Below are 19,012 nucleotides of genomic sequence, written 5' to 3'. Positions count from 1 at the left end.
GGTGAAATCCTCAAATTGGTCCAACACCGCGTCTCCTTCCTCCCATACGGCGTTGGCCCAATCCAGGGCTTTCCCTGAAAGACAGGAGATGAGGGCGGACACGCTCTCACGGCCCGAATGAGCCGTTTGGATGGTTGCCAGTTAGAGCTCCAGCTGGGGTAGGAACCCCTGACATCCCACAGCCATCCATACTCCCTCGGAAGAGCGACCCGAATTCCACTGGGACTGGGTGAAGGAGGGGGAGTAGGAGTTGGTGGAAGCGCTGGAGGAACTCCTCTTCTTTCCCAACTATCCATATTCTACGCGATCCATAGCAGTGCTGAGATGTTGTAGCATGGCCGCATGCTGCTGGACGTGCTCCTCGACCCCTAATAGGGGGTGTCTTCTCCTGCTGACTCCATATGGTTTTGTGATTCTGTCAAGATGGTGTGTGTAGCTGGTGTATAAAGTCAGGCACAGGAGAGCAGAGATGAGTGAAACAATGCACTTTACTTGACAGCACAATGTAAACAATTTACAAAGTTCAAAAATAACCTCTCGGGTGATAAACAGCACAAGTCGGAACATACCGACCTGAACAAATAACAATCACATACAAAAACATTGGGGAAACAGAGGGTTTAAATACATGAACATGTAATTGGGGAATGAAACCAGATGTCTAGAAAACAAAGACAAAACAAATGGTAATGACAAGTGGATCAGCGATGGCTAGAAGACCAGTGACGTCGACCGACAAACGCCGCCCGAACAAGGAGAGGGACCGACTTCGGTGGAAGTCGTGACAGTTATAAGTGAAATCTGTCTGTAAACAATTGTTTGAAAAATGACTTGTGTCATGCACAAAATAGATGTCCTAACCGACTTGCCAAACTATAGTTTGTTAACAAGAAATGTGTGGAGTGGTTGAAAAACAAGTTTTAATTACTCCAACCTCAGCGTATGTAAACTTCTGACTTGTATATGTATATGCACATTGTATATGCACGTTTACCTGTACCAGAAATTTGACCTGGTGACCTAGCTATGACTGATAGCTAATGTTAGCTAGCTAACACCCATTGATCAATTCATACAGGCATTAGCTAGATATTATATTACCTCGACTTGATCTGACATCTCCGATAGCTCTTTGGATTCTTCTCTTGTGGAAGGAAGACAAATTTACTCAATGTTCTGCAAATACATGAAATGAAAACTGTAAGGACCAACGCCGGAGATGAGAAGCAGGTACGGGGAGTCAACATTTAATAAGGAACAGACATGAAACAAGACAGGCACAGTGTCGGCACAGCAGCAGCGAGGAACAAAGATGGGGAACTGACAAATAAGATAAGAAAGGTAATAAACAGGTGATTGAGTCCAGGTGAATCCAATAATACGCATTTGTGCATGGCGGGGAAAGGCAGGTGTGCGTACTGATGGTGGCAGGACTGCAAAATGCTGGGGAGCCTGGCGCCTTCGAGCACTAGGGAGGCAAAGCGGGAGCAGGCGTGACAGTACCCCCGCCCCAGTATGCCACCCGACAACCCACCTGGCCAATCCTGACGGACCGGCCGAGGCACAGGCACTGGACAAAGCAGCTGGGTGTAAAATCCAGATGAACTCGCAGGGACATGGGAGCCTGGCTAACCGGCTGAGGCATTGGAGCCTGACGACCCGGTTGAGGCGTGACATCCTGATGAGTACACTGGCACGTAGGAGCATGATGAGCCGTCTGAAGACTAGATGCCTGGCGAGCCTGGCTGAGGCCTAACTTGGGATGGGCGCCTGCCGAGCCAACCCGGGACAAGAAAACTTCTCGAGCCAGCTAGGGCGTGAAACCTGACGAGCTGGCTTAGGCACCCCTGGTTCCATTGGTGGAGGACCCCAGACCCGACATCACCACCGACCGGAACTCCAGCCCTCCCCGATGCCTTGCTAGATGGTTGCTGCATTCTGTAAGGACCGGTGGCGGAGATGAGAAGCAGGTACGGGGAGTCAGCATTTAATATGGAACAGATATTACATGCACAATGTCGGCACATGGGCAACACAAAGGCATTCGGCAATCAATGCAGCAGCGGCGAACAGAGATGGGGAACTGACAAATATAGGGGAGGTAATAAACAGGTGATTGAGCCCAGGTGAGTCCAACTATATGCTGATGCACGTGACAGGGAAAGGCAGATGTGTGTACTGATGGTGGCAGGAGTGCGTAATACTGTGGAACCTTGCGCCTTTGAGCACCAGGTAGGGGGAGCAGGTGCAGGCGTGATGGAAAACAAGCATCTTTGATTACGAAAAGCCTAACAGTTAGTTTCCTAGCTAGCTAGCCAACTAACTAATTTAGCCAGCTAGCCTGGTCTAGCCAGAACATAGCTAAACACTAAACAGCTAAACAGAACATTGCAGAACAGGTAGCAAAAAAAAACTATTTTCCAGAACAGAACAAAGTGTACAATACAAAGCGTAATAGCCAATAACATAAGATAATTGAATGTGTTGATCTTCAATGTAATCTTACCAATATCTTTTGTTATCGTCCGACTGCAAGGCTAAAAGGCACTACGGTAGAGTGACAGTGGAGTTGTAAACATCACTCAGCTTTGCATTCTCTCAACCAGCTTTACCTGGAATGATTTTTCAACAGGAGTTCCCATATATGCTGAGCACTTGTTGGCTGCTTTTCCTTCCCTCTGCCGTCCAACTAATCCCAAACCATGGATTGAGGTTGGGTGATTGTGGAGGCCAGGTCATCTGATGCAGCACTCTATATCTCTCCTTCTTGGTCAAACAGTCCTTACACAGCCTGGATGTGTGTAAGGGCTAAGCACAAACCAGATTATATGATGTATCGCTGCAGAATTCTGTGGTAACCATGCTGTTTAAGTGTGCCTTGAATTCTAAATAAATCACAGACAGTGTCACCAGCAAAGCACCCCCACACCATCACACCTCCTTCTCCATGCATCACGGTGGGAACTACACATGTGGAGATCATCCGTTCACCTACTCTGCATCTCAAATTTGGACTCATCAGGACAGATTTCCACCGGTCTAATGTCCATTTAACGTGTTTCTTGACCCAAGCATGTCTTCTTCTTGGTCTCCTTTAGTAGTATTCTTTTTCAGCAATTCAACCACGAAGGCCTGTTTCACGCAGTCTCCTCTGAACAGTTGATGTTGAGATTTGTCTGTTACTTGAACTGTTACTGTGAAGCATTTATTTGGGCTTCAATTTCTGAGGCTGTTAAACTCTAATAAACGTGTCCTCTGCAGCAGAGGTAACTCTGGGTCTTCCTTTCCTCATGAGAGCCAGTTCATCATAGTGCTTGATGATTTTTTGATTGCACTTGAAGACACTTTCAAAGTTCTGGAAATGTTACGTATTGACTCACCATCGTGTCTTAAAGCAATGATGGACTGTCATTTCTCTTTGCTTATTTCAGCTGTTCTTGCCATAATATGGACTTGGTCTTTTACCAAATAGGATTGTCTTCTGTCTTCTGTATACCATCCCTACCTTGTCACAACACAACTGATTGGCTCAAACGAATTAAGAAGGAAAGAAATTTCACAAATTAACTTTTAACAAGGCACACCTGTTAATTGAAATTCATTCCAGGTGACTACCTCATGAAGCAGGTTGAGAGAATGCCAAGAGTGTGGAAGGCAAAAGGTGGCTACTTTATCTCAAATGAAAAATATATTTGTTTAAAACTTTTATTTGGTTACTACATGATTCCACATGTGTTATTTCATAGTTTTGATGTCTTTACTATTATTCAAAAATGTTTTTTTTAATATAGAAAAACCCTGGAATGAGTAGGTGTGTGCAAGTTTTTGACTGGTACTTTATGTAGCACAGGACTGCCTTAAATTAGTATTAAATGTACCTGAATTTTCCCTTAAAACATGCTAAGATCCCTTAATACAATCCTCACATGTGAATCCTTAAAGAGATGGGAGAGGCTAAATCTTAAGAGGGTGTGAACAATGTAGACAAAGAAGAGCTCTCCAGCAGAATATATTCAAAGGCCATTTTTGCAAATGTCAGGTTACAATTTTATCAACTTTCAAAGCAGAATTACTTTTCACATTTTGTTTTGTCTGCTTAGATGAACAAAGTGTTTCTTTGTATCAGTAGGAGCAGTTTTCATAAAACAACTTGAGAAAAGTAGCGTGGTGCATGCACGTTTTCATTAAACAACATCTCCGCCAATGATTGAGAGATGTGCGTTTCTTTGCACACAGTGTACAGACCAATGTGACTTTAACAGGTCGTATTTCATTCATTGCTGGAAGTTGAAAGAAAATGGAGACACTTTTGGAAGGCTTACAATCTCTTTGTTTCAAGAATAATTACAGTGCCTTCAGAAAGTATTCAGACCCCTTGACTTTTTCCAAATTCTGTTGCATTACATCCTTATTCATAAAATCGATTCAATTGTTTTTTTTTACACACAATCTACACACAATACCCCATAATGACAAAAACATTTGTTTTATTGTATTTAGAAAAATATATAAATAAATAAAAAATGAAATATCACATTTACACAAGTATTCAGACCATTTACTAAGTACATTGCTGAAGCACCTTTGGCAGCAATTACAGCTTCGGGTCTTCTTGAGTATTCCACTACAAGCTTGTCACACCTGTATTTGGGGAGTTTCTTCCATTCTTCTCTACAGATTCTCTCAAGCTCTGTCAAGTTGGATGGGGAGCGTCGCTGCACAGCTATTTCCAGGTCTCTCCAGTCGGGTTCCCTCTGGCTGGGCCACTCAAGTACATTCAGAGTCTTGTCCCAAAGCCACTCCTGCAATGTATCGGTTGTGAGTTTAGGGTCGTTGTCATATTGGAAGGTGAACCTTCGCCCCAGTCTGAGGTCCTGAGCCCTCTGAAACAGGTTTTCATTAAGGATCTCTCTGTACTTTGCTCTGTTCATAATTCTGTCGATCCTGACTAGTCTCTCAGTCCCTGCCGCTGAAAAACATCCCCACAGCATGATAATGCCACCACCATGCTTCACCATAGAGATGGTGCAGAGTTTCCTCCAGACATGATGCTTGGCATTCAAACCAAAGAGTTCAGTCTTGGTTTCATCTGACCAGAGAAAATTGTTTATCATGGTCTGAGAATATTTAGGTGCCCTCTGGCAAACTCCAAGAGGGCTGTCATGTGCCTTTTACTGAGGAGTGGCTTCCACCTGGCCACTCTACCATAAAGGACTGATTGATGGAGTGTTGCAGAGATGGTTGTCCTTCTGGAAGGTTGTCCCATCTCCAAAGAGGAATTCTGGAGCTCTGTCAGAGTGACCATCAGGTTCTTGGTCACCTCCCTGACCAAGGCCCTTCTCCCCCAATTGCTCAGTTTTGCCTGGTGGCCAGCTCTAGGAAGAGTCTTGGTGGTTCCAAACTTACTCTGTTTAAGAATGATTGAGGCCACTGTGTTCTTGAGGACCTTCAATGCTGAAGAAATGTTTTGGTAGAAATGTTTTTGTGCATCGACACAGTCCTGCTTCGGAGCTCTACAGACAATTCCTTCGACCTCATGGCTTGGTTTTTGCTCTGACATGCACTGTCAACTGTGGGACCTTATATTGACAGGTGTGTGCTTTTCCAAATCATGTCCAATCAATTGAATTTACCACAGGTGGACTCAAATTAAATTGTAGAAGCATCTCAAGGATGATCATTGGAAACACGATGCGCCTGAGCTCAATTTCAAGTCTCATAGCAAAGGGTCTGAATACTTACGTAAATAAGTATATATAGGTATAGGTATGTATAGGTATTTCTCTTTTTATTTTTTATAAATTTGCAAAAAAATCTAAAAAGCTATTTTTTCTTTGTCATTATGGGGTATTGTGTGTTGATTAATGAGGGGTTTTTAATCCATTTTAGAATAAGGCTGTAACGTAACAAAATTAGGAAAAAGTCAAGAGGTCTGAATACTTTCCTAAATTCACTGTATGAGCCTTACTCTTGAAATTATGAGATAGGAAAGTAATGGAGAAAATCTCATTTAAAGATGCATCCTACAAATTATTTTTTTGCAGCATATATAACAGTGGTAGGCCGCCGCTACCAAATACGCGTGGAGGAAACACGGTCTATTTTTAGTAACCTGTTGAAATAATCTCCAGTTCATTTTCCTTTTGTTTCATACACAGCTAAAGACTACTCCACAAAGCTGAGGTTAATTAATGTCACCCCAGACTTCAGGAGTAAATATGAAGTAAGTTTGGCACCCAGTGAAAGACAAGAGAGAGTAGAGAGAGAGTGGAAGATGATAGAGCAATTAGAGTGAGGGGAGAGCGAGGAAGAGTGTAGATCGAGGGGGGGAAGAGAGGAAGAGAAAGTGCAGAGATGGAGGAAACAGAGAGAGAGAGCGGGTAAGATCAGAGAGAGAGAGGAGAGACACTTGAAGTGAGCAGTGGGGGGGGGGGGGGCAAGGAGAAGTGGTTGGCAATATGTTGACTACAGCCCCCAAAAGCATTTAAGCCCATTTCAGGGAAGCAAAAAATATATATAATAAGGCTTTCACCTGCTAAATAAATTATGATAACGTCAATTTGAGACTTTTATTTTTTAGAATCTAAAGGATAGACTGATGTTTTTTTACTTCTTTAAAGGGAATTGAATTAAGGTGTTTCTCCAGTGTCATTCAATGTATTTTAATTCAGAGCACCTAACTTGGAAAATTTAAGCATGTGTAAAGTACATACCTGCATCTTAAAATATCCTTGATGTTTCTCTTTAATGGATTTATTTTGCAACTAAGTGAAATTAGGGTGGAATATGCATGCTTTGTGGCATTGTAACCCCTTAAGTACCCTGTAAACCCCGTTTAAGGGGTGGTGTACAGTGTTTTGAAATCTTAAATAACACCTGGTTTTGCACATAATTCATTTGATAAATTAAGGACAAATTAAGGCACACATAATCCTGGACGCTGATTGGTTAAAACCGCTTTCCATCTGGTGTCTATTCCACAATTACCACTGGCTTAATCTATGACTTTGAAATGTCTATACACTCTGTTCCATCTCAGCCCAGCCAGACAATCTCCACTGTAAAAAGCATCTAGACATTATCTCCCATTTCTTTTAGACTAGCAATTGGTTTTCAATAGCAGAGATTTGTATAAAACTTGAGGTCTTTCTCGCTGACATTTGCAGCATTGTTCCATTATTAATTATTAAAATTCGATCTCCAGCAGTCCCAAAGCAATACATGTGTAGAGGTCTGGAGTCTGGACAAGATAGGCAGGCAGGCAGCTTTTTTCAGCCAATCGAAATAATCAGCTAGCATAATTTTTATGGACACACAAAGAAATGTCAATAGAAAATAGGTCAAACGAAATGAAATGCAGATTGTTTGCAGTCTTTCAAGCTTCTGTTTGAAGTGATTGGGCCAGTAGGAGGAACCCTTTCATCTGGTCTAAAATTACCCTGTGTAGGGTGCTGTCTTTCGGATGGGACGTTAACTTCTCTAGGGTAGGGGGCAGCATTTGGAATTTTGGATGACACACGTGCCCAAATTAAACTGCCTTCTACTCAGGTCCAGAAGATAGGATATGCATATAATTGGTAGATTTGGATAGAAAACACTCTAAAGTTTCCAAAACTGTTGAAATAGTGTCTGTGAGTATAACATAACTGATTTGGCAGGCGAAAGCCTGAGAAAAATCCATTCAGGAAGTAGTATTTTTTGTGTGTGTAGTTTTCTATTCAATGCCATTACAGTATCCATTGACGTAGGACTCAAATTGCAGTTCCTATGCTTTCCACTAGATGTCAACAGTCTTTAGAAATTGTTTCAGGCTTGTATTCTGAAAAATTAGGGAGTAAGAGCAGTCTGAATGAGTGGACCCTGCCGTGTCACAGAGCTTTTTCATGCTCACGACCGAGAGAGTGCCTTTCTTGTTTACCTTTTATATTGACGACGTTATTGTCCGGTTGAAATATTATTGATTATTTAGGCTAAAAACAATCTGAGAATTGAATATAAACATCGTTTGACATGTGTCTATGAACTTTACGGATACAATTTGGATTTCTTTTGTCTGTTGTGACTGCGTTTGAGACGCTGGATTAAAATGGAGGTTTCTGGATATAAAGGGAGAGTTTATCGAACAAAAGGAACATTTATTGAATAAATGAATGTCTTCTGAGTGCAACCATATGCAGATCATCAAAGGTAAATGATTAATTTTCTCTCTATTTCTGACTTGTGTAACTCTGGTTACTGTGACACCGTGGTTGGATTCACAAGAAGTTCATCTCTATGTAAAATAGTTGTATCTTTTCTGCATTTTTATAATGAGTATTTCTGTATTTGAATTTGGTGATCTGCAATCTCACTGGATGTTGGCTTGTTTGATGGTGTTCAGTTTTACCATTAAAATGATGAACACTTACAACGCTGCACCCTGGTCCTCACCTTCTTCCACCAATGGCCGTTACAATTAATGTATCCAAATATATGTAACTTGGAAACAGCTTAAACAAATGCAAATGCAGCTACTTTGCTGTTGACCCAGTCTTTGTGTGGAATGAATCTGATCACACCTCATATGAAGGGCATCATTGTCTATTGTGTGTTAATTAGCAGTGAATAATAAATGAATGGCCTCAAATACACATTAAGGAGTGAATAACATCTGAATATCCGAGAGGAGCCATTATTTGTGGGGAATGAATCTGGTTCTGGTCACACCTTGTATGATGTGCCTTATACATTGTCTGTGACATGTTAATTAGCATTGAATAACACCTTAATGAGGAATTATTGTGTTTTCAAGCATCCACAGATGGTGTATTGTGTAGGACTGTGTTTAACTCACTTCTCACCAGACCAATCAATCTGATTGATGTGTGGAATAACCCAAACCACCTCATCTTAACACATTGGAATCTTTGTCAGGATACTGTAACTACTATCAGAATCTAGTCAGTCGAATTAATTTTGTCGATAACCCTCCTATTTACTACAACATATCTAAATTGTAATGTTTTTCACGGATAAACTAATTTAAACATATTATTCCCATTTCCTCCTAATTAAAACTTGGCTAAAGGCTGTTGCCAGCTTTGAAATGTCTTTAGCAGTGATAACTTGTTAATTACTTTAGATCTGTCATGGATTCACAGAGGAGGGATGGGAGGCATGGCCACAAGTATTTTTCTTCCTACTTCGTATTTGGCACAACAAATCCTTGCCGGCACGAGAGACTGAAAGAATGTCTTCATTCTCTTTCATTCTCCTCCTGCCTGTACATCAGTTGACATTGTGCCCCTCCGGAGTCTCCAGCCAGAGCGGTGAAACAAATTGTACCTTATCTCGGGCTCTGGGACCCATTACATTCCCCATTTTCATTAATCACAGTTTAATTAACTTCAGTGGCATCTCCCTTATCTGGAGAGGTAACATTCACTAAGGCACGGTGTTACGGTGTGACAGGCAAACGCTGGCAAGTTCTCCTGCTGCGAATGTGACGCACACAGACACAAATGCACTGCCAATCTCCTTCGGTGCTGTTTGTTGGCGGTGGAGACTTGGTACTGACTCTTTCAATTTGATTTCAAGCAATTGAATGGGCTACAATGGCATGGATAAATGTGGGGAAAATGAGGGTGAAAGCCTAAAGAGGAGGTAGAAAACTTAGGCTGGTAGAAGAGAATTTGTCCCCAACCAAATCTCCAGAAGAAAACGTTTTCTCTCGCCTGCAATATCCTGCCCTGGACACGTTTTTATCTGGATGTTGGGCTGTGCCATACCATAGAACTTGTAGCGTATAACTTTCAAGAAGGATACGCCGACAGCTCTGCATGTGTGTGCTAAGTGCATGAAGAAGAGGATGTATTACGTCATCCATCTTAAAGTTTAGAGGGTGAGAGTGCGAGGGTGAAGGCACAAATGTGGCACTGCCAGTGAACCCACCATGAAAGTGATTAATCGGTCCCGGCCACCAATTCCTGCGAGGCGGCCATCTTAAGAACTCACAACCAGATCCAGGTACATTTGAAAATGGGTCACATTTTCCCCAAGTCATCCTTCCCTTCAGTTTATTTCCTAAATTAAATTGCTATTTCTTCCTGGCAATTTTTTCCCCCATCTACAGAACTGAATGACTTTGGTCCCTCCCAAGGGGTCAGTGAATCAAGGGGGGAGAAAGAAAATGTAATTTGGTGACAAAAAACAAGGCTCTTGTGTGGAGAGAGAGAAATAGAGAAAGAACGGGAAGAGAGTGGGCTTTTTGCATCCAGCGGCAGTAATTAAAGGAGGGGTGCTTAGTCCACCCTATGTAGGCCAGCTCATGAGAAATCTATTGACTGGCCACGCTAAATCGTCCATTTGGAACCATTAGGCCGTGCCACATTCACAAACATGGTAGAAACGATGATGGGGTTACTGGAAAGGAGGGCCCCCTCTCTCTCTCTCTCTCCCTGTCACTCTCCCCCTCTCTCACCCCCCCCTCTCTTTCGCTCTCTCTTCCCCTGCTCTCTCTGGGGTCTAACTTGGCTTCAGAGACCAAACATCACTGCTGATGTTGTGAATTACGCCCGTGTAATGAGTCACGCGGTATTAGCTCCTTTGCCGACACATTGCAAAAATGCCATCTGGTTCCCTCATTTCTGACATCACGGACGACACAACACAAGACCTGGGAGGGTGGGAGGGTGAACTCACTGCACTGGTCAGTATTTTATGTGGAGTTCCCAAGGCCTGTTGCATAGCTGTTTCACACCTCTAAAATGTGTGTGTGGTTGGTGTCACCTGATGCTCATCCAGAGTCTGATGCTGTGTCCCAAATGGGAGCCTATTCCCTATTTAGTAAAAAACTTTTTGTTTTACAAATAGAGAATAGGGTGCCATTTTGGATGTGGCCTAAGACAAGGAACCCAACAGCATGAAAAGTCAGGCAGGCAGTTGAGGACAGATGGCTAACAGTAGCGGCTTGTCTTAGATAATAATGTAAATGTGCTTATTAATGATATGTTGTGCCAGTGACAGCTGTAGTGTTTGTTGATTTAGCATCACAGACCGAGAGATATTGAAAATGGTTCCCTGTATTGCACCAGTCGGCGCAGAAAGGAGCCCCATTAATTATTCACTGCATTTGGTTTGTTTTCAGTCTCTCTTGGTCAGCGTTTCAAATGGCACCCTATTCCCTATACGGTGTACTGCTTTTGAACAGACACATTTGGTCCCAGGTCAAAAGTAGTGCACTAAATAGGGAATAGGGTGCCACAAATGAGACTGAAAATGCAGGTTGTTAACCTGACATTATTGCCTTCTTGCTGGTCTCAGTAGTCGATAGAGAAGAAATTAAAACACAAAGATCATTTTTCTTCCAAAATCACAGTATAACACAGAGGATCACCACTGATTTGAAACCTGAGACCCCACCTTGTCAATAACAAATATAGTCCCCCGTATACAGATGGTAAAATTAGAGTGGAAACTCAGGGAGGAGATTGCCCCATTATGACTTGATTTTAGAGCACTGATAATGTATAAATATTAACTGGTACTCCACCATTGTATCACCTTCATGAAATGACTTAAAAATTACTTCAAATTTCAATGTGACCATTTATTCTCACTGTATCCGTTCAAGTTGTGGGGGATGTTTCACATTTCGGAACTTCAAGCAAGGTCTTGAGCTTCAGATTTGAAAATATTTGAAAAATGTAATTTTGAGATTTTGGTCAAGGTGAAGGTTGTTGTAGCCTGTACTTTATTTACACTTGGACTTTTTTAAACTATTCTTGAAGTTACTTAAAAGTATATACCGTGAGCTCCAAAGTATTGGGGCAGTGATTATAATAAAAAAATGTGGCTCTCTACTCCAGCTCTTGGATTTGAAATTATACAATGACTATGAAGTTAAAGTGCAGATTCTCAGCATTAATTTGAGGGTATTTTCATTGATATCGGGTGAACTGTTTAGAACTTACACCACTTTATGTACATAGTCCTCCTGAGAGAGCTTCAAGTTCCTACAATGATGAGACAGCCTATAGGGAGGAGGTCAGAGGCCTAGCCGGGAGGTGCCAGGACACTGAGAGAGCTTCAAGTTCCTACAATGATGAGACAGCCTATAGGGAGGAGGTCAGAGGCCTAGCCGGGAGGTGCCAGGAAACTGAGAGAGCTTCAAGTTCCTACAATGATGAGACAGCCTATAGGGAGGAGGTCAGAGGCCTAGCCGGGAGGTGCCAGGAAACTGAGAGAGCTTCAAGTTCCTACAATGATGAGACAGCCTATAGGGAGGAGGTCAGAGGCCTAGCCGGGAGGTGCCAGGAAACTGAGAGAGCTTCAAGTTCCTACAATGATGAGACAGCCTATAGGGAGGAGGTCAGAGGCCTAGCCGGGAGGTGCCAGGAAACTGAGAGAGCTTCAAGTTCCTACAATGATGAGACCGCCTATAGGGAGGAGGTCAGAGGCCTAGCCGGGAGGTGCCAGGAAACTGAGAGAGCTTCAAGTTCCTACAATGATGAGACAGCCTATAGGGAGGAGGTCAGAGGCCTAGCCGGGAGGTGCCAGGAAACTGAGAGAGCTTCAAGTTCCTACAATGATGAGACCGCCTATAGGGAGGAGGTCAGAGGCCTAGCCGGGAGGTGCCAGGAAACTGAGAGAGCTTCAAGTTCCTTGGTGTCCACATCACCAACAAACTAGAATGGTCCAAACACACCAAGCTGGTTGTGAAGAGGGCACGACAAAGCCTATTCCCCCTCGGGAAACTAAAAAGATTTGGCATGGGTCCTGAGATCCTGGTACGGCAATTGCTCTGCCTCCGACCGCAAGGCACTACAGAGGGTAGTGCGTACGGCCCAGTATATCACTGGGGCTAAGCTGCCTGCCATCCAGGACCTCTACATTGTCAAAGACCCCGGCCACCCTAGTCATAGACTGCACTCTCTACTACCGCAAGGCAAGCGGTACCGGAGTGCCAAGTCTAGGACAAAAAGGCTTCTCAACAGTTTTTACCCCCAAGACATAAGACTCCAGAACAGGTAATCAAATGAAAACCCAGACTATTTGCATTGTGTGCCTCCCCCAACCCCTCTTTTACCCTGTTGCTACTCTGTTTATCATATATGCATAGTCACTTTAACTATACATTCATGTACATACTACGTCAATTGGCCCGACCAACCAGTGCTCCCGCACATTGGCTAACTGGGCTATCTGCATTGTGTCCCACCACCCGCCACCCACCAACCCCTCTTTTACACTATTGCTGCTCTCTGTCCATCATACAGTATATACATAGTCATTTTAACCGTATCTACATGTACATAATACCCCAATCAGCCTGACTAATCGCTGTCTGTATATAGCCTCGCTACCGACTGTATTCACTGTCTTTTTACTGTTGTTTTTATTTCTTTGCTTACCTATTGTTCACCTGATACATTATTTTAGGGCCTGTAAGTAAGCATTTCACTGAAAGGCGCACGTGACAAATAAACTTTGAAGAAATAAAAACTTTGTCCTTCCATTTTAGGACTGTGTATTGACTTACATGTGTATTAAAGTAGTCAAATGTTTAGTATTTGGTCCCATATTTCTAGCATGCAACGATTACATCAAGCTTGAGACATTTTTGGATGCATTTGCTGTTAGTTTTGGTTGTGTTTAATATTATTTTGTGCCCAATAGAAATTAATGATAAATAATGTATTGTGTCGTTTTATGAGTCACTTTTATTGTAACTAAGAATAGAATATGTTTCTAATTACTTCTACATTAATGTTGATGCTACCATAATTATGGATAGCTGTCACGGGATTCTTCTGTTGAAGAAGAGGCGGACCAAAATATAGCATGGTTATTTTTGTACATCTTTAATAAAGATGAAACTAGAACAATCTACAAAACAAGAAATGTGAAAAAACCAAAACAGTCCTATCTGGTGCAACAAACACAAAGATAGGAACAATCACCCACAAAACCCAACACAAAACAGGCTACCTAAATATGGCTCCCAATCAGAGACAATGACTAACACCTGCCTCTGATTGGGAACCATATCAGGCCCAAACACAGAAACAGACAAACAAGACATCCAACATAGAATGCCCACTCAGATCACACCCTGACCAAACAAAACATAGAACATACAAAGCAAACTATGGTCAGGGTGTGACAATAGTCCTGAATGAATCATGAATAATGATGAGTGAGAAAGTTACAGATGCACAAATATCATAGAATCAAGGCATGCCAACCTCTCACCATTTTTGGGGGGTATGATATTTGTGCGTCTGTAAATGCTCAATGCTTGAAATTGCACTATGCCACTGGGCTTCCACAATTTTAAAGTAGTTAACTGGGTGGGGATTCCTATGAGTTGGGAGCAATGAGCCAATGAAGAAGTGCAAGGTAGCCTAAATGGCGCTGCCCATGCTGTCACAAACGCTATAATGGCACAGATAGAAAGATGAGTCCTCTATCTATATTTATGGCCTGTTGTATTCGCCCTCTCAATGGTTATAATCCCATGTGATCTCGCCTTCTCCCGGCTGCCTTTCATCTTTGAGGACGTTTCCATTGTTACAGCGGTCACTCGACTATCTTGTCAATATAATGGACAATCTTTGGCTCTACCAGTCTCATTGTAACTGTGCTGAACAAAGATGGCTGACAAAAGTGAAAGCAATTGCCAAGGCTCTAATCAGTCCTCCCCCAGCTGTGAGGGATGAGTAATGAGCAAATAGGCCAAGTCATGCCCTAATGAAGTCAGCTAGCTCTCTCAAACTCCATCTCCATCACACACGCTTTCTCTAACTCTCCTGCTGCTGCCACCGTGCCGTATAAGGCATTTGTCTGCATGTAGCGAGCTATACCTCTCTCCTAATTTACCCCTGGGAGGGAAGAAAAACGGATGACGCTAATGAAGTGAAAGCAGCGAAGGCAGTAGTGGTGATAGAAGGCCGCAGTGGTGATGTCCAATGTCTAAGTATTGCACTGAAGTGGTGGTGATGACGATAGGCCTTATTTTGTATCTGTTTCATGTAATATTTTTTTAATTTTTTTTTATCCGTAATTTTACCAGGTAAGTTGACGGAGAACACATTCTCATTTGCAGCAACGACCTGGGGAATAGTTACAGGGGAGAGGAGGGGGATTAATGAGCCAATTGTAAACACATGTTACATATGAAGTGTATGGAAGTGCATATTGAGCATGTTAAGGAGTGACAGAGAGATCATTGACAGATGCTGCTCTCTCTCACCCCTTCTCTCCCTTACTCTCTTTCTGCCAAGAACTCAGGATGTGCCAGCTTTATGTTGCCTTTGATTTAGGCGTGCCCCAGATCTGCTCTCTAATGAGCTGAGTGTTTAATCAATAATTCCCTGGAGTTTGAATACAAATCTAGGGTGATCAGAGCTGGTTTCACACAAGAATGTAAGTGTCATTACTGAGCTGGGATTCGGCGAAACTCTCCCCAACTAGCTACCCTCTTTCCTTCTGTCTTTCTTTCTGCCTTTCTTTCTTTCTTTGTCTTTCTCTTGCATTAAAGGAGGCAGACTCTCTGGTTTCTGCTTCCTCTTTTGCCTCTGAGTAATCGCTCACCTGTGGGAAGTGTCAGACCACACAAAGCAGTAGCAGGGGTGAGGATGATGATGTATAGCCTCTATGCAACGCAGTCTAAGCAAATTCCTACCACTGAATGTGTAATGAAGTGTATTTCATTCTACAGTGCCTTCAGAAAGTATTCATACCCTTCGACTTATTCCACATTGTTGTTGTGTTACAGCCTGAATTCATAATGCATTAAATATGTTTTTAAATCTTACCCATCTACACAAAATACTCCATAATGACAAAGTGAAAACACCTGGATTGCACAATATTTGCACATTTTTCTTTTAAAAATTCTTACAAGCTCTGTCAAGTTGGTTCTTGATCTTGCCATAGATGTTCAAGTCAATTAAAGTCAACACTGTAAGTAGGCCACTCAGGAACATTTAATGTCGTCTCTGTAAGAAACTCTAGTGTATATTTGGCCTTGTGTTTTGGGTTATTGTCCTGCTGAAAGGTGAATTTGTCTCCCAGTGTCTGTTGGAAAGCAAACAACCAGGTTATCCTCTAGGATTTTTCCTGTGCTTGGCTCTATTCCATTTATTTTTATCCTAAAAAACTTGCAGATGACAAGCATACCCATAAAATGATGCAGCACCACCATTTTTGAAAATATGAAGAGTGGTACTCAGTGATGTGCTGTGTTGGATTTGACCCAAACATAATGTATTCAGGACATAAAATGTGTTTTTTTGCCACATTTATTTTCAGTTTTACTTCCTTATTTGTAATCAGTTCCTTCTTTTCACTCTTATCAAAGTTTGTATGGTGGAGTTACTACATTCTCACATCACAGCCATTTAACTCTAACTGTTCAGAAGTCAAAATGTACCTCAAATTGAAATCTTTGAACGATATCCCTTCTCTCCTGCAACTGAGTTAGGAAGGACGCCTGTATATTTGCAGTGACTGGGTGTATTGATACACCATCCAAATTGTAATTAATAACTTCACCATCCTCAAAGGGATATTCAATGTCTGCTTATTTTTTATTTTTTTACCCATTTACCAATATGGCACTTCTTTGTGAGGCATTGGAAAACCTCCCTGGTCTTTGTGGTTGAATCTGTGTTAGAAATTCACTACTCGACTGAGGGACCTTACAGATAATTGTATGTGTGGGGCACAGAGATTCTGTTGTCGTTCAAAAATCATGTTAAACACGATATTGCATGCAACTTATTACGTGACTTGTTATGCACATCTATACTCCTGAACTTAACTTCCCATAATATACAACAAAATGTGGAAAAAGTCAAGCGGTGTCAATACTTTCTGAAGGCACTGCACGTTTTCATCCCGGACTGAAACATCAGAAGTGTTACCCTGAGTTGGTATACAATGTCATAGCAATGCCTGTTAAAGGGATAGTTCATCGAAATTGCAAAACAACATATTTATTGCCTTTTACACTTGCATTGGTTTTGGGCCAAACATGCTGAAGATTTAGCATTTAGAGACAGTGGCAAAACCTAAGCATGGATTGCTGTTTTACCATGTCTATAAACTGCTTACAGAGTAAAGAAACCAATATGTAATTTTGTTGTTTGGATGAACTGCTATTGTAAGTCTTTAACTGCTCTACAACAGTACAAATCTAACAGAAATTAATGCAAATAAATGATTCATGGTACTCCACAGTTCCCCCTGATGACCCTGTGATTGTTGGGGCACCTGTGGTGAGCCTAAGGGCCGGCGACCCCCTCAACCTGACGTGCCACGCCGACAATGCCAAGCCTGCCGCCTCCATCATCTGGATTCGTAACGGGCAGGTCCTGAATGGCGCCATGTTCTCTAAGGTAAGGATGTTGGCGTAACTTCCATTAGGGATGGGGCAGGACGTGTCCCCTCCACATTCTAAAATTGCAGTTTTATAATTTCACTGTAGCTATGGATCTAGACTGGGTATGGTTTGGCCTAGTTTTGATTGACCTGACTCTTTCAACAGGACATTGCTATTTTGTACATATTAAAACTAATTCAACACCTTAACCATTACACCAAGAGATTCAAACGGACTTATCAAGGTTGCTACAATGTCCCCTTCCTACGGAAAGAGCGCCCATCACTTTTCTATCTGCAGTCACTCATACCCCGACTTTGATGGTATCACAGTAACATCATCCCACTTCTGACACCAATGTATAGAATTCAGGGGTTTGCACTGACCAGAACTGCAGTGAATGTCAACCCGACACCATAGCTGTTACGCCAAGAGATCCAAACCTCTTCGCCACATGCATGTACTGTAGGTACTGTATTTATTAACGGACAAATTCAATACATACTAATAAAACTGTTATTATAACTCTATACAAGACAGGAATCTAGATATAAACGTTTAAAAGGTGCATGCACTGAAATTAAGTTTACGTAAATAAATTGATTGTGCACCTGAAATGTGTCTGTTGGACCTTGATAAGAGGTGTGCTCGCTCTTCCCTCACTTGGAGGAATCCTTCCCACTCTTCCTATCTTCCTCTCTTCTCCTGTCTTTACTCATCCTTTCCTCGAAGGAGATGTTTTGCTTTAAACATGACAAAAAAAGAGAAAGCATTCCAACACTCTACATTATGGATGTGTTCATGGGCAATTTGTTCACTTTCTCAGCCCTGAGTAGGAAACGAAGAAAGTGAGAGGCGCGCTTAATCTTGCAGTGTGATCTTGCTCATTCTGGGGTGAGTCTAACCCACACAAACTGACTGGAGGGCGCTCCCTTCACTCATTGTAAGACCATGATTCAGACACAGGCAAGCCACTTAGACATATGTTTTTCTATATCAGCGCTCTCTTTCCTGATTAACTAAATGTCTCAGAGCTTGAGAAATGTTTTTGGCGTTTTGAAAAAAAGAGAGGACTATTTTGGGAAAATAATTATGTTGGGCTCTTGATGGTTAAAAACTGACACGGATAGTGTATAGCTACTTTGTTAGTACTTAGTATCAGCATCTGTATAGAACATTTGAAATGTGTCACATTTGAAAATGTTTGCATCATATTGATTACACATCACACTGTTAGGATGTCAAGTCTTTTTGATTCATCTGAATCTGTCAACAGCTCCATTTTAGACTCATCAGGATAAATAATTTTGGAGACAGACAACCCATATGTTTCATCTTCATCCAAGGATGAAGCTGGGTTTTGGAAAAACATACTTTGAGTCAGATCATGACTTGGCTTGGAGAGACGACTGATTCATGTCCAGTATGACATCAGAAATCTTTAAAAAATGTACCACTAAACTCTATAATATGTCATTACAAATATGTTACTACCACATTATTACTATGTAATTCAGGGTAAGCCATACTTGAGATTCATGAGGTCATACAGTTTGTATATATTGCATGATGTACTGTAAATCGATTGCCACCCACTTACTGTATAACTTGCAATGGCAGTGATATGTGCTTGCCTTATTTACTTTA

At 41.9% G+C, this 19,012-nt stretch overlaps 1 protein-coding gene across 2 annotated transcripts in view; it reads left to right on the top strand.

Annotated features, from left to right (window-relative positions):
* LOC135548857 (kin of IRRE-like protein 3) overlaps positions 1 to 19,012 on the top strand; it is a 280,617-nt gene that overhangs the window by 162,207 nt on the left and 99,398 nt on the right. For both annotated transcript variants that reach the window (XM_064978889.1, XM_064978888.1), the window contains exon 4: positions 17,224 to 17,381. In XM_064978889.1, coding sequence (XP_064834961.1) covers positions 17,224 to 17,381 — 158 coding nt within the window. The remainder of the gene's footprint in view (positions 1 to 17,223; positions 17,382 to 19,012) is intronic.

This window comes from Oncorhynchus masou, chromosome 11 (assembly GCF_036934945.1).
Source record: "Oncorhynchus masou masou isolate Uvic2021 chromosome 11, UVic_Omas_1.1, whole genome shotgun sequence".
Taxonomy (NCBI): domain Eukaryota; kingdom Metazoa; phylum Chordata; class Actinopteri; order Salmoniformes; family Salmonidae; genus Oncorhynchus; species Oncorhynchus masou.
Note: the sequence above shows the minus strand (reverse complement) of the source record. Positions and strands in the feature narration are given on the sequence as shown.